Consider the following 13,835-nt stretch of genomic DNA (forward strand, 5'->3'; position numbering starts at 1 on the left):
AGATGTGGGTGCAGCTCGCTCCAGGCAGAAGGGGGCAAGTGGCAGCAGGGCATAGCCCCTGCTCCCAGCACTGCTGCACCTGCATCCCTCCCTCCATGCTGGCTGGCAAGCACTGACAGGGCAGAGCCCCCACTCTCAGTGCCGATACCCGGCAGCAGGGACTACACCTTGCTGCTGCCCGGAGCAAGCCGCACCTGCATCATGCTTCCCCTTCCTGCCCCCCACATCAGCTGGGCAAGCAGCAGCAGGGCATAGCCCTCACAGCTCCCTCCACTGAGGCAGAGCTAGGCACAGCTAGAGGAGCCATAGAAGAAGCCCCCATGGCTGCCTTGCCCTGCCCGGCCCCATCCCCCACACAGCCCAGCCTAGTCCTGGCACTGTAAAAAAAAGCTCCATACTCACCAGCTCTGGCACCAGCCATCAGGGCCTCTGAGGCCTCGTGGAACAGCCCCCTGTGCAGCGCGAGGAATCACTCCCCCACTTCGGCCCCTGCGCAGCAGCTGCCTCATGGCATGGGTGCAGCACAGCTCAGCAGGGCATTGCACACTGTCTGGGAGCTGGAGTGGCTCTACCTGTCAGGTGGAGCCCAGCACCACTCAGCTCCAGCTCCCAGATAGCATGCAGCACTGTGATAGCTGCCACATGAGTGCTAGGCAGGGGGGTGGGGGACAGCAATCCCTGCTGCCCCACACTGTGCAGGGGGGCTCTGCCACAAGCGCCCAGAGGCCCTCAATCACTGCTGCTGCAATCGGTGAGTATGTTTTTTTGTTTTGTTTTGTTTTGACAGTGCTGGGACTAAGCTGGGGATGGTTCCCCACACTTTTCCCCACAGGGAACCAGCCAATTACTCAATTTCCTTGAAATCATGTATTTGGTAGGTCCTTGGTTATTTCATAAAGCAGTGCAGAAGAGGGACTTTTTAATCATTCTGTTTTAGGGTCCAGCTCAAATACAAGGGGTCATGATTATGAATATCCATTTTCTGTACTACCTACAATTTTAGAGTCATCTGCTGGTAAAATCACTTGTAACAGAAGTTATCTTTCATTACTGAGCAGAAGAGGATGAGTTTGTAATCAGGACCAGAAGATTCCAGCAAGACTCCTTAAATGAAACAACCGCCTGATTCATTTAAGCAACCATTTCTCCCTTTCATTTTGTTCAGTTCATTGACAAAATCCAATTATTAAAAAATAAGTTCCACTCTACCAGGCAGAAAAGACATTGCTAGAAATTAACAGTGTGCAAAAACACATCAATGGGAAATTCATTAATCTGCGTCTTGATGAGTGCAGCAACATGCACAATGACTCAATAATACATGCTTGTGTGCCAACAGAAGATCAATACCTGTACCTTACAAGAGCATTCGATATATTTGGAAATGTTCATAACTCACAATGTTCAGAAGAAGTCAAAGCAGAGGTTGAAAAGACGTGAGCATTCTAGTGCCAAGTGCACAGCTTTGTTACAAACGTTGCACACGCAGCATAGATGACAAGTCTAAGAAACAATGAAGGGAATCTGAAACTTACAGGGTTCCAGTGCTCATTTGATTCGTCTTTTAGCCACAGATGCAAGTAATTCCAAGAATAAAAGGGACGCAATGAAATAGCAAAATATTCTGACAACTACTTTGATTCAGCTTCACTGAAAAAAGCATGTTAAAAATAATTCTTCTCAGAGAAGTACAAAGGCATTCCAGTTTTTGACTATTTTGAACTATTTATTTAGAACTGGCTCCTTGTGATGGCAATTTGTGTAGAAAATAGTGACAAAATAGATGGAACTATCACAGCCAAAGAGTAAACATCACCCTAAAGAGAAACATGGAAGATAAATACATTGAGATCTGTGTCAATAGCTTTAGACAAGTTACATTAAGATAGTTGTAATATTACTGATACAACTAAAATTTAGGAAGAACTCCAAGAGACACTGAAGAGCACTCTGGGAAGTTAAATTAAAGAGAGCAGACCAGCAAAAGAATCAAATACTTATTCCATGATTTTCTTGCCAATATTTTCAACTTAATATACCAAGGTAGATGCCTAACTGCTGAGGAAGAAGATAATGCTATGACATGGGTATTTAATAACTGACCTCCAGTCATGCTAACCAAAATAAATTTCAGGTCTGAAGGCAAGCCATTCAAGCAGTTCATATTTGCTGATAACATTTAAGGGGAAAAAAGAAAAAAAAAAATCACACCATTAACTTGGTAGTGTCATGACCCAAAGGTCTGATTTTTTTTGTGTGTGCTTCAGCACTAAGAATTATCCCCGTGGGTATACAGCTTCGTTGCACGGAGGAGTTCTGCTGCGCGGAGAACCCGCGTGCAAAGGAGTGTTCCCGCCAGTTTGCAGCAATCTTTGCAGGGTGCATTTCCCTTTGCAACACAGAAATGCACGGTGCAAAGATTTCCCGCTCGTTGTATGCAAATTTGTGCCCCGCAATTGGCTAGTGCTAAATTATTCACACGTGGCGGCTAGCGATTGGCCTGCTAGCCGTATAAGAGGCTTGAGCAGTTTCCGCCCAAGCCGAAGAGGACTCCACATCCATCTCGTGGGGACTCTGGGTGTGCGCGGCAGGGTAATAGAAACCCTCTGTGTCGCTCAGAGGGGTTTGGCGGCCTGATCCACCGCCCACCTCTTCCCGTCTTCGAACAGAGCCTACTATAAGACGTAACGACAATTTAATGCGCGCTTGTCCTGGACATCCGGAGTTTGTCTGCGTGAAGCCTAGCAACCTCCACGTGATTGTTCGTGTTTTTTGTTGTAACTGCAACTCAAGCAAGTTCTCAGCCTACACCACGACCATCTCGGTGTAAGTAAAATAATCTTAAAATCAACCGTTATGTGTCTGTACCCAATTCTAGCTCGGCGCCCGCCCTCTCCGACCCGGCCTGCCCAGGCTGCTGGCCACAGCCCGCATGCAGAGCGACGTAAGCGACCCGGGGTCAGACCTGGCGTGCACAGGTAGAAGTTATTAGTAAGCACCTGAAAACAGTCTGCTGAAATGTTCAACTAGATTTTGACAACTGTAGCTTTTTCTGCAGGGACAAAAAAAAAAAAAAAAAAAAAAAAAAAAAAAATACTCTTAGGTTGAACTGATTTATACAAAAATGAGAAGCCAAGTAGAATCTGAAAGAGCAAAAAGACTCACCTTTCTCTTCGAGTCTATGACTTCTATGGCAATCCCTCGCAGTCACAGATGATTGTAAAAAATAATGCAAAGGGAGGATGAGATCCACTAATTTTAAAAGTTTGAAGGCTAGCCTAATAACTTCAGAGACCCATTTTCAGAAGATTTATGCTTCAGTGATAGTGACTGGAATTCTACCCATTTGAAATTCACAGCCAGTCAGTTTAACTCACTTACTGCAGTTAATCCCTCTTCAGGTGGTCATTTAGTTGCAAATGTGAAAGATTTTTTGACAATAAAAAAAAAAAATATATACACACACACAAAAATAAGGTTGGTTTGTCAGATGTAAAACACACAAAATGTCTCTATTTAATTAAATTTCAGTTAATATACTGACAACTGCTTGACAAATCATGAGTAAACAGATACCTTGAAAATAAGCAATACACCTACCATTCACCATTTCCTAACGCACCAGAAATTCAAAACTACTAAAAAATGAAGATAGTAAACTATACAATAACCGTATAATTATAGTGTATCCCCCTAGGTGGCATAAAAAGTACTAAGTGAAATGCAAAGTTTCTATTTAGTTGTGAATTTACATGTTTGTGAACGTTTGTATAAATAGTGCATTTTTTTCTTTTTAAATAACCAATTTAAATTGCGCCTTTGTCAAGGAATTCACCTTGGTGATTTAAGTGAACTTGATTTAATTTTAAAATCAATCCATCCAGGTGTGATCTACATTGATTTTCAGGGGGTAGGAGGAAATATAACTATCCAACCTGTGATTTTAGCTGGCTGCTGCTTGCATTCAACATTAAAATTACAGATTTAGCTAGCTTGAATTCATAGCTAATAATAAATATTACTTCACTGATATTTTTATATTGGTATTTGCATTAAAGAATGAATTATTGATTCCATTCATTCTATTAAACAGAAAATCTGTAGCTGTTATCTGCAGTCTTAGTTTGCAGAAAGAAGGATAACAATAGACCTGGTGTCTTCAAGTTTCAGCATCCTGTTTATGCTTGACTGAGTTTTTCCCTACTGTCCATAACATTATAGAATTCTTCCAGGCTGGTAGGAGATTCCTGGGTAAAGGAAGCTTATTATACCTGCTCCTGTAGCATATCAGTTCTCCTGGTTACTGCTTTGTTGATCAGTCCCCAGGCAATAAAGCAATGCCTTCAAAAAATAGCAAGGAGAAGCCTAGAAAATAGTCCCTCTCCTCATGTGGGACTTCCAGCAGATTAACATCTTCCTTTGCTACTGGTACTTGAATAAGGGTTAAGATCATCACTAGTAAAGAAACCCTGCACCTTTGGTACTGACCCCTCCTACCTGCAGGGCAGCCAATAAAAATTTGGGCAATTGTTTGAAATCAATTATATATGTACAACTTACAATTCTGTCTGTGAACTACTTGTGATCAGGCAAATATACAGAGATTAAATTAAAAGTATAATGAGCACCAATTTATAGTCTCACTGTGGTGCCAAAGGTAAAATAAAAGATACCTTTCTTTCTTCCTTCCTTCGCATTGCCAAAAATGTACTGCACCTTTAACCATATTCCACCTCAGAGGCCTCTTTGGGTAATGATCCAGAACAAATGAAAGAAGGAAAGAGGATCAGGGATAAACTATTGCAAGAAATGCACAGAGGACTTCACACAAGTCAAACGTGCACCTTCCAGAATGACAGCTGGAACAAGACAGAGAAAGGAAGGGCTAAATAAATATTTAAATAGATAAAATTACAGACCAACATGAGTTGAGAGACCTATGCGTATCTTCCTAAATGGTCCTTCAGATATACCCACAAGATGCATCTCACATCTGGAAACTCCACACACAATCAGGCAACCATTAAAATCACTCTTGAATTTGCTTCACCTCAAATTTCAAAGTTTATAGTTAAACCAATATTCCTAGACAATTAAGTTCACCTCTCCTTAGTTCTTTTCTTATGATTCAAGTACCAAAAGTGTTTTACTACCAGCGCTTGCTTCCAGATATTTACTGGGATTACTAGCTGCTAAAAATCAATTGTCCTGAAGATGCATGAGAGAAAAGGAGAAAACAACTAAAATATTTTTAATCAAGAAATAATTCAAGAGCAAAACTTTAAAATAAAATTATTTTTAAAATTAAAAACTATTTTGAAGGTTAGAAAGAGTAAGCTATATCCCAATCAGTCCCAAAATTAGACTGACCCTTAAACATGGGATTATTCAAGGAGTTATACAATTTTAGGAGGAGTTTCAGAGCCCAAGGAGACATATAATTTTAATCAAAGTCAGGCATCTAACTCCTTCAATTCCTTGAAAAATCCCAGACATCTGATCCTAATCTGTTTGTACTAAACAAGGAAACAGTCAAAATGATGGTCATAGAAGGTACGAATTTGCTCAAAATAAATTGTCTTACTTCATTGAAACTTGTTTTCCTCCTCTTCCACAGGTCTTTGTTAATGGTAGAACCACAGAAAATTCAGGTTGCAGAGACCTCAGGAGGTCATCTAGTCCAACCCTCTGTTCAAAAGCAGGACCAGCCCCAACTAGATCATCCCTGCCAAGGCTTTGTCTAGCTGGGTCTTAAAAATCTTCAAAGATGGACAGTCCACAACCTCCCTGGGTAAACTGTTCCAGTGTTTTACTACCCTCCTAGTGAGAACGTTCTTCTCAATATCTACCCTAAACTTCACTTGCTGCAACGGGAGACCATTGCTTCTTGTTCAGTTATCTCCATCCTCCTTGGAACCCCACCTCCAGGTAGTTGAATACCATTAAATTCCCCCTCCAGTCTCTTTTCTCCAGACTACATAAGCCCAGTTCCCTCAGACTCTCCACATAAATCAGGTGACCCAGCCCTCACTATTTTCATCGCCCTCTGCAAGACTCTCTCCAATTCATCTACATCCCTGCTGTAGAGGGGGGCCCAAAACTGAATACGGTACTCCAGGTGTGGCCTCACCAGTGCTGAATAGAGGGGAATAATCACTTCCCTAAACCTGCTGGCAACACTCCTACTAATGCAGCCCAATATGCCATTAGGTAATAATATCTTACAGTCCATTAAGCCTTCATGACTCCACTACCACAACCTATTTATCCCCACACTAAGTCTCTGACCAGGCTTGACAAGTTTCTCTCTTTCACCAGGCCTACTATTGCCATTAGAAATTTCAGTTTTCTAAGAATCAAAGTATTTTTGATGTCAGGACTTCCTGAGGAAAGAAAAGAATTGCACATGAATGCTGGTCACTCACCTACATTGTAGTTTTGGAGATTTAGGTATCCAATGTTTGGGGTTTCTACACAATAGAGAAGGAATGTGCAACAACATCCTCAAATTGTCAGATTCCACCACCCCACCATTAGCTATTCACACTTTCAACAGTAGATGAACCAATGGAGTTTCTGTTGTTTGGGTTTTGCTTTCCAATTCGGTATGCATTGCCTACTCAGTTCCCTTTGTAAATCCAGCATTCGAGACAAATGAGTTGTTTTGCTGTCAAACAAACCCACAATGAAACACCAAACTAAGGCATTGCTGAATGAATCAGGCTAAACAGAAAAGAGAACAGTCTTCACAAATCACTGAGAAACCAGCACTTTAAAAGCTACAACATAAAAGAAACAATAATTAAACCCACTGAACATTTGCTGCAGTTATGGAGTTTTTCTACTTTGCTAAAGAGTATACTCATCTTGCACTCATCGGTTTTACATGCCACAGCACAACACACTATAAAAAAAAAAAAAAAAAAAAGATTGTTCACAGTTATAATGAAGACGTAACTATATAATAAAATTCTGACTGCAAACTATATGCAGCGTCTCACTACATGAGACATGTATGTTTAGAAAGAATGATTATGGTAAAACTGATCATCACAAAAATCCAGAGTATTCAATATACAAGAACTGTATGATTATGAACAAGTAAAATATTTTCGTATGAATTCTTACATGTACTCATCACCAAGATATAATGCATTGCTGCAAAGCGGTATAAAGTACTTGATTTCTCTGTCTTGTTGAGCAAATTCTGTTCCAATTTACTATTTGGAACAGCATCGACACCAGAGTATTCTGATCCAGTAGCATTTTGCAGCTCCTCTAGCCACATATCAATGATTATCCAATCCAATCCAATTCAATTCACTCTATTCCACCTGTGTCTTAGTCAAGGTCTTTTTCAAAACATTTAGTCACTGCAGTGGTTGCCCCACACAAGTTGTACGCAGTGCAAGGCAGCACGGTAAGAGTAATTTAATACTTGCAAAGTACCTGGATGTTACAGTAACCTGTCGCAGAAGAGAGTTTAAATGAATGTTTCACTAGCTTTGCATGAAGTCTACTAATGGCTTGTTGTATTAAATCAACCCAGACAAAACTATTAGCTTCAGATCTCAGCTGTTTTTGCCATCCCCCATTTCTAAGACTCCTAGAGTTTCTCTCTTAACAGGATGACAGTATTTCCCTTTTTCATTTAGAAAGCAAACAAACTACATAAACACAGATCTTTGTGCAGAAAACACCAAGAGAAATGTTGAGAGGAAACATCCCACCCAAGTCAGGCTCTCCAAAAATCAAACTGTAAAGTAGCAGCGAATTGTTGCTATTCCTTTACCAAGTTTGCCTCTGGCTTTGAGCCTTGAATGGAAATGTTTTCCAGTTTTTTTTCCCCCCTTCAGCCAGGCTTAAAAAGAGAGAGAGAGAATTACCCTGGCAAATCCCAGGACTTGGCCCAAGGCTGCAGCCAAACTTGTTTCCATCTTTACTGGAAAAGATGAAAAATTGCAACCGGCCAGGGAGTGCTGGGCCCCAAACTATGAGCTCTGGCTTTCCCCTATTTGAGCAGCCTCTGGGGCTGCTGAGCCACCCCCAACAACCCTCCAACACCCAGGGGTGCCCCCATTCACCACAGACCAGTGTCCTCTGCTGGGTCTCCCCCCACCCAGTGGCTTAATTTTTAACCTGCGCCCTCCCCCGCCGTCCAGTTGGTCTTTAAGCTGCCTTGAGCCAGGGCAACAGGCCCTTGGGGGCCCCCCCCATCACCCGGGGGGGCTTACAGCTCTTCAAGAGGCCACACCAGCAAGGGATGGGATTGCACGTGCCTCCCCCACGGGGGCTCAAGGCGGGCTTAGATCCCCCCCCATTTCTGCCCCCTGCCTGGAGCACAGGGCCCTCCTCCACCGCGGCGCCCCAGCCAGGAGACAGCTCCGAGCCGGGGGATCGGGTACCTGGCCCGCATGTCGGAGCCCGCGCCCGCCCAGTGCTGCCGCAGGACCCAGCCGCGGCCCATCGCCATGGCAACACCGAACCCCGACTGTTGCCCCCCCCGCGGAGCTATGGGGGGGGGGGTTTTTGGCGGCGACGTCACGTGACTCACTGAGAGCGTTCCAAGGGGCGGCCTCGTTCTCGCGGGGCGGGGCTTCTGCGCCACCTTCTCTCGCCCCGCCCTGACGTCATTCAACCTGTGACAGCTGCTTACTTCGTAACACTTGTGTGACGCCTGCGTGACTAGCACGCCTGGGGCAATGCAGAAGTGTGACGTGTTGGGCGCTAACGCACCTCAGGTACTGCGTGTTTAGTTCAGTACTTCCTTTCTAACGTGCTAAGGACATCGGTAGTGCCTGAACTTACTGCACAGTAGTGCTGGGGCACAGTTATTTAGTGACACTTAGCTGCCAGTTAGCCTCATGCTACTGCAGGCTAGGCTAGTCACACAGTTTTTGCTGTGACATGCGGTATGATGCTAATGTGCATAAGCTGCTAGTGTCAGTGCGCCCAGTGACAAGGAGAGAGCGCTTTTGAAATGAGACCTGCAGCCTGGCTTCACAGCCTGAAAGTTGTGCTACATCAGCCAAAAGAGGGCCCAGGCTGCTCCCACGCTTAGTGCTTCGTCCCAGAAGAAAACTCCTTCACGCTCGGACTCAGATGACCCTTGATCATCACGTCCTCCCGTGATGAGCTGTCGCTGATAGCAAGGCTATTAAATTGGCCCTGGATTTGATCCACTCTGGGCACGTCTACTTGTGAAACCAATTTGATGCAAAAAAAAACTCCCGTGCAGTTTGCAATGGAGTTTTTTTGCGTTGCTTTTACAGGTGCGCCTGACACCACAGTATGTTGAGTCACAGCAGACCAGCCCCAGCAGGCGGGGGGTGCCGGTGGTCCGCCTGCCAGCCTGGGGCTGCTCTGACTCAACATGCTGTGGAGGGGCTAGCTGGGGTACAAAAGTGCTGTGGTGTGGGGCAACCCTAATGCACCAGTCAGCCCTGGTCAGCATCTACATGCGTGTTGCAGCAAAGTAAATAACTCCACCATAGGATCATACCCGTGTTGGGCAGTACTGTCCTATGGCCGAGTTATTTAGTCTATTTCAGTCAAATAGTACCGCATGTGTAGATGCTAACACTTTACTGTGGAGCTAATTAATCAGCTCTGCAGTAAACCTCTCATGTACATGCACCCTGTTTGTGGGAGATCTCGAGTGGGAATAAAATCATTTGTGTTACTCTTCCTTTTCCAGCATTTCTTAAAAACAATGTTCAATAAATTCTTCCTATAACTCTTGTCTGCCTGTTAAACTCATCTTCATTTTCCATCCACATGTATTCAGCAAATGCATTGTTATCTTCATGAGCGTGACCATTAATAATAATCACATCTTCACTGATGATGCTTGGGCTAGGACTGCTGCCATTTGGATCTTTCATGGCTGCACTTCTGATCTGAAGTAGGAGCACGAGTAGCTCTAGATTTTACAAAGTACTCTTGTAGGCTAATGGCATGAACCTTGCCATAGTGCTAGGACATTAAAAAATGGGGGGGGGGAGGGGGTGATACACCTGGTGAGGGGCATCATGGCATCTAAAACTACAGGTGTTTCTCTCTAGGTAAAAAGAAATTAGACACTTTTCCTAACAGGCTAGAGACCCAGGCAGGGCTGTATTATTTAGTGTTAGAGTGAAGAAGAAACAAAGAGAATTTCATTGGAATGAGTTGAAAACTAATTCACAAGGCTATAAGACAGGAGCTGCCTCACCAGGAGCAGGGAACAGGCAGCAGCATAGCATAGCACAATCCCTTTGCTTGGTTGGACACCAAGCCTATTCAAAAGAAGGGAGGAATGCTATACACATACAGATTGAAAAGTTTAGGAGGGATCAGGTAGATGATAATGAGCCAGGAAGTCATAGAGTCATAGAGAAGTAGGCCTGGAAGGGATCTCCAGAGGTCATCCAGTCCCAACCCCCTGACTGATTCAAGTGACTCACTCAGCACTGCCTATTGAGAAATGCTGCTGTCACTGCCAGGCAGTTGATTTTAAACTTTGGGTGGAGCAGAAATCAAAGGGGTGCCTCAAGTCTATCCAAGGGTGCCTTGAGTCTAAAAAGGCTGAGATCCACTGGCAAAGGTGCCAGTCTACTCTGCCTTCTCATACTGGCCACCTGAGTACAAACTGTGGCTCCAGGATCACTGAGAATAATAACAAGTTGTCATATTTAGAGAGGGGGAGTTCTCTGAAGAACTTATGAGAAACTTACTCTTCAGCGCTGGCTAAAGGAGAAGCTTTCTGCTGGAAGAATAATTTGCAAGTATTACTATCCATCCTCAAGAAAGAAAAGTCAGAAGCAGCCACCGAGTCAAAAGACTTCTGTGAATTTAAACTATATGGGAAGTTTGAACTGCCAGAGTTATTCTGCTATTAAGATAATTTGAGACTAAAAAAAGGTCTGACACCTGCTGCTAAATTTCTTACAGGACCCAACTAATAATTAAAATTAAGCCTAAACCATTTAACAGATTTACTTCCAAATTCTCAGAATGTTCCATTTATTCTCAAAGAGCAATTGCTGCCATTTGCATGCATAATAAATACTTTGTCTGCTTTAAGAACAAAACCTAAGTGACAGATCTGTGACTAGCATCTCCAAAATAGCCATTTTGGTACCTGCAGTGTTGGGACTGATTCTTCCAACAAAGTAGATTTATTAGCATATGGTTAACTGTTATTTTAATTTGATCCTTAAATGTATTTTTATACCAACATGTAAAGTTTGAGAGGCACTTGGTATCAGTGGAACCAAAGAAATCATCTACACCAAGGGTTGTAAACTCATCCAGCTCCACGGGTCAGATGAGGATCCCTGGGGCAGTCTGTGAGCAGACTGGGACCAACTCTGTGTGCAGCACATACAGCATGAGGTCCAGCCTGCATGCTGCGTACACCGGTTCCAGGCCTCGCTGTGCATATGGCAGGGAGGTCCAGTATAGGGCACATGCTATATGTGACACAGCCTGATCTACACCAGGTCAGAGCCAGTATGCAGGGCTGGTCCTGCAGAGTGCAACATGCACTGTGTTCCCCTGACTGATCCCCTGTGCCGTGTGCAGGACACACAGTGCCAAGTCTAGACCACATACTGCATGCAGTGCAGGGGGCTAAGGCCAGTACATGGGGTTGATCTGGCCCATAAGTCACAGAACCATATGGCTTCATAGGCCAGATGCAGCCCACAAGCCATATATGTTTGACACCTCTGAACTACACATATATGTGGTTATGGCTGAAATCTAACTCCTATTATATATTCTATATTTCAGTTGCTCATCATTTTCTTAAACAAATTCCCTAAAGAGGTTCATTTTCATGTAAAGTTTGAACAAAATATTTTAAGATATGTTTGAGTAGTGGCTTTATTTATTTTTATATAAATAATAAATATGTATATTGCTGTTGTGCATTTTATATACACATACCCCAAAATGTGTAAATATATTTTATAAAATTAAACACACCCAAACTCAAGTTCTGTCTTCTATAGTACCTTTGTAATACACAGTAGTTGAATTCAGTGAGGTTGCAGAGGTACAATTAATAAAGATCTTGGCCTTAATTGTAGAATAGGGTTTTAAGATACTCAGCTTTGTGATAATTGTGTAACTTCATACAAAACAATACTACAATAAGAGACAAAGGAGCTTGGAAAAGAATGAGAGAGATTATGTTTGTTTGACGTTTGAGCAAGCAGTTGGACTAGATGACCTCCTGAGGTCCCTTCCAACCCTAATTGCCTATGATTCTATAACTTCCCTTTAGGCAGGTCAGTAGCCCTTATATTGCCACAGCTAACTAAGAAAGCAGCATTTCAGGTCATTTATGCAAATCTTAGATCCACCTCCACCCTGCACAGTTCACCTTCCCCTTCTGTGCACAGGAACCACTCCCAACTCCTTCCACCCTATTGTGTTCCCATTCCAGCCAGGGATATAACTCCATGCATAATCCCAAAATAATAATCCCAATTTTAGCCCTATAGCCTAGTGCAGTAGTTCTCAACCTTTTTTGTACCAGAACTCATTTGTAGCCATTGATGGCCAGTCCCAACCCAGTACCCCTCACTCCCAACCCGCTGCCTCAACCCAGACCCCAAGCCCCAGCCCCGCAGTGTATGGGGCAAAGGGGGTGTGAGGAAGGAGGGGGGGAGGGGGAGGGAGCAAGCAGCCCCTCGTAAACTGGAATTCTGCCAGCCTGCAATGGAAAAAACAGTTTCCCATTTTTTTTTCCTTTAAAGGAGAGTCCATTTTTAAAGTCTGTTGATCCATTTATAAAGTTCGCTCCCCACCCTTTCATATATTCTTGCAACCTACCTTTGGGTCACAACCCAGATTGAGAAATGCTGGCCTAGTGGTTAGGGCACTTGCCCAGGAAGTGGAAAATTCAGCTTCTAGCACCCTACCTGCTGCTTCATAAATTTGAAACCTGTACCTCCTGTTTCATAGCAAAGCATACCAACTGCAAGGCCATGGAGAAGGACTCCTCTTGAAACTTAAAAAACTGAAAACCAAGAGCCAGAAGTAAAGCAAATTGAAGGAAATGCAACTCAAAGAGATGGGTGCTGGGTTCTGATCTCCTGCCCCAACTGGTACTTCTAGATTTTGCATTTAATAATCATTCCATAAATTGGGTAGACAGCAGGGTAAATCAGCATGCAGAGCCACTTTAGGTGACCACATAAATCAGCCATGTGATTGCTGGATTTGATCCTCAGTTTAAAAGCAGAACCTCTAACCACAAGGGTAAAGTTCAAAGGAAGGCAAATAATAAATCGAATTGGCCCGATTGCTGCATGCTCACACTCCTGCTTATGCAATTAATGAACAGATTCCCATGTTAAAAACCTTTCAACCCTAACCCCTAATTTTGCAGTGCACATCCAGTCTTTGCAGTATTGGGACCTTACGTCACCAGTTTTCCTCTAGAATAGAAATACTTCCTGATCTGCCCTTTTACAGCTTCATGCAAAAAGCAAGGAGCAACTTGCATTTTTGCAAAACCCTAATGAAAGAAAAGATGTTAACAACCCTTGTTAAGACATTAAACGTTGAAAAAGAAAAGCTGTTTGAACCCCTTTCTAAAACACTGAAAACTGGCAAAGCAGGGAACACACCAAATGCCTAACCCTGGCTGCAGCAGCACGTTACCTACGTGCTCCCCGTGCCCAAGCCAGTGGCTTTCGATTTGATTCGTGTCCTGGATCTTGCTGATTTCAACAGCAGGGGCTGGTGCTTTGCATTCTGGGACTTGTAGTCTTTTGGCCTCCAACCCCCTTAACTCGGGGCAGCAGAAGAGTTTGTGCAAACTACGTTTCCCAGGATCACAG

At 43.5% G+C, this 13,835-nt stretch overlaps 1 protein-coding gene and 1 pseudogene across 6 annotated transcripts in view; both read right to left on the reverse strand.

Annotated features, from left to right (window-relative positions):
* FBXO15 (F-box protein 15) overlaps positions 1–8,608 on the reverse strand; it is a 47,282-nt gene extending 38,674 nt beyond the window's left edge. Inside the window, exons 1-2 of one of the 6 annotated variants that reach the window (XM_059724275.1) lie at positions 8,406–8,482; positions 4,674–6,904 (exon numbers count right to left, since the gene is read on the reverse strand). In XM_059724275.1, coding sequence (XP_059580258.1) covers positions 4,674–4,726 — 53 coding nt within the window. In that variant the 5' untranslated portion in view covers positions 4,727–6,904; positions 8,406–8,482. Of the gene's footprint in view, positions 1–4,673; positions 6,905–7,886; positions 8,011–8,405; positions 8,520–8,554 lie in introns of those variants that run through there. The other 5 variants (XM_019490495.1, XM_059724278.1, XM_059724277.1 and 2 more) reach the window with 5 other exon arrangements.
* Positions 8,609–8,920: 312 nt separating this feature from the next.
* On the reverse strand, positions 8,921–9,907 carry LOC102558583 (polyadenylate-binding protein-interacting protein 2-like; annotated as a pseudogene).
* Positions 9,908–13,835: the final 3,928 nt, after the last annotated feature.

The sequence above is a fragment of the Alligator mississippiensis genome, chromosome 3 (assembly GCF_030867095.1).
Source record: "Alligator mississippiensis isolate rAllMis1 chromosome 3, rAllMis1, whole genome shotgun sequence".
In the NCBI taxonomy this organism is placed as follows: domain Eukaryota; kingdom Metazoa; phylum Chordata; order Crocodylia; family Alligatoridae; genus Alligator; species Alligator mississippiensis.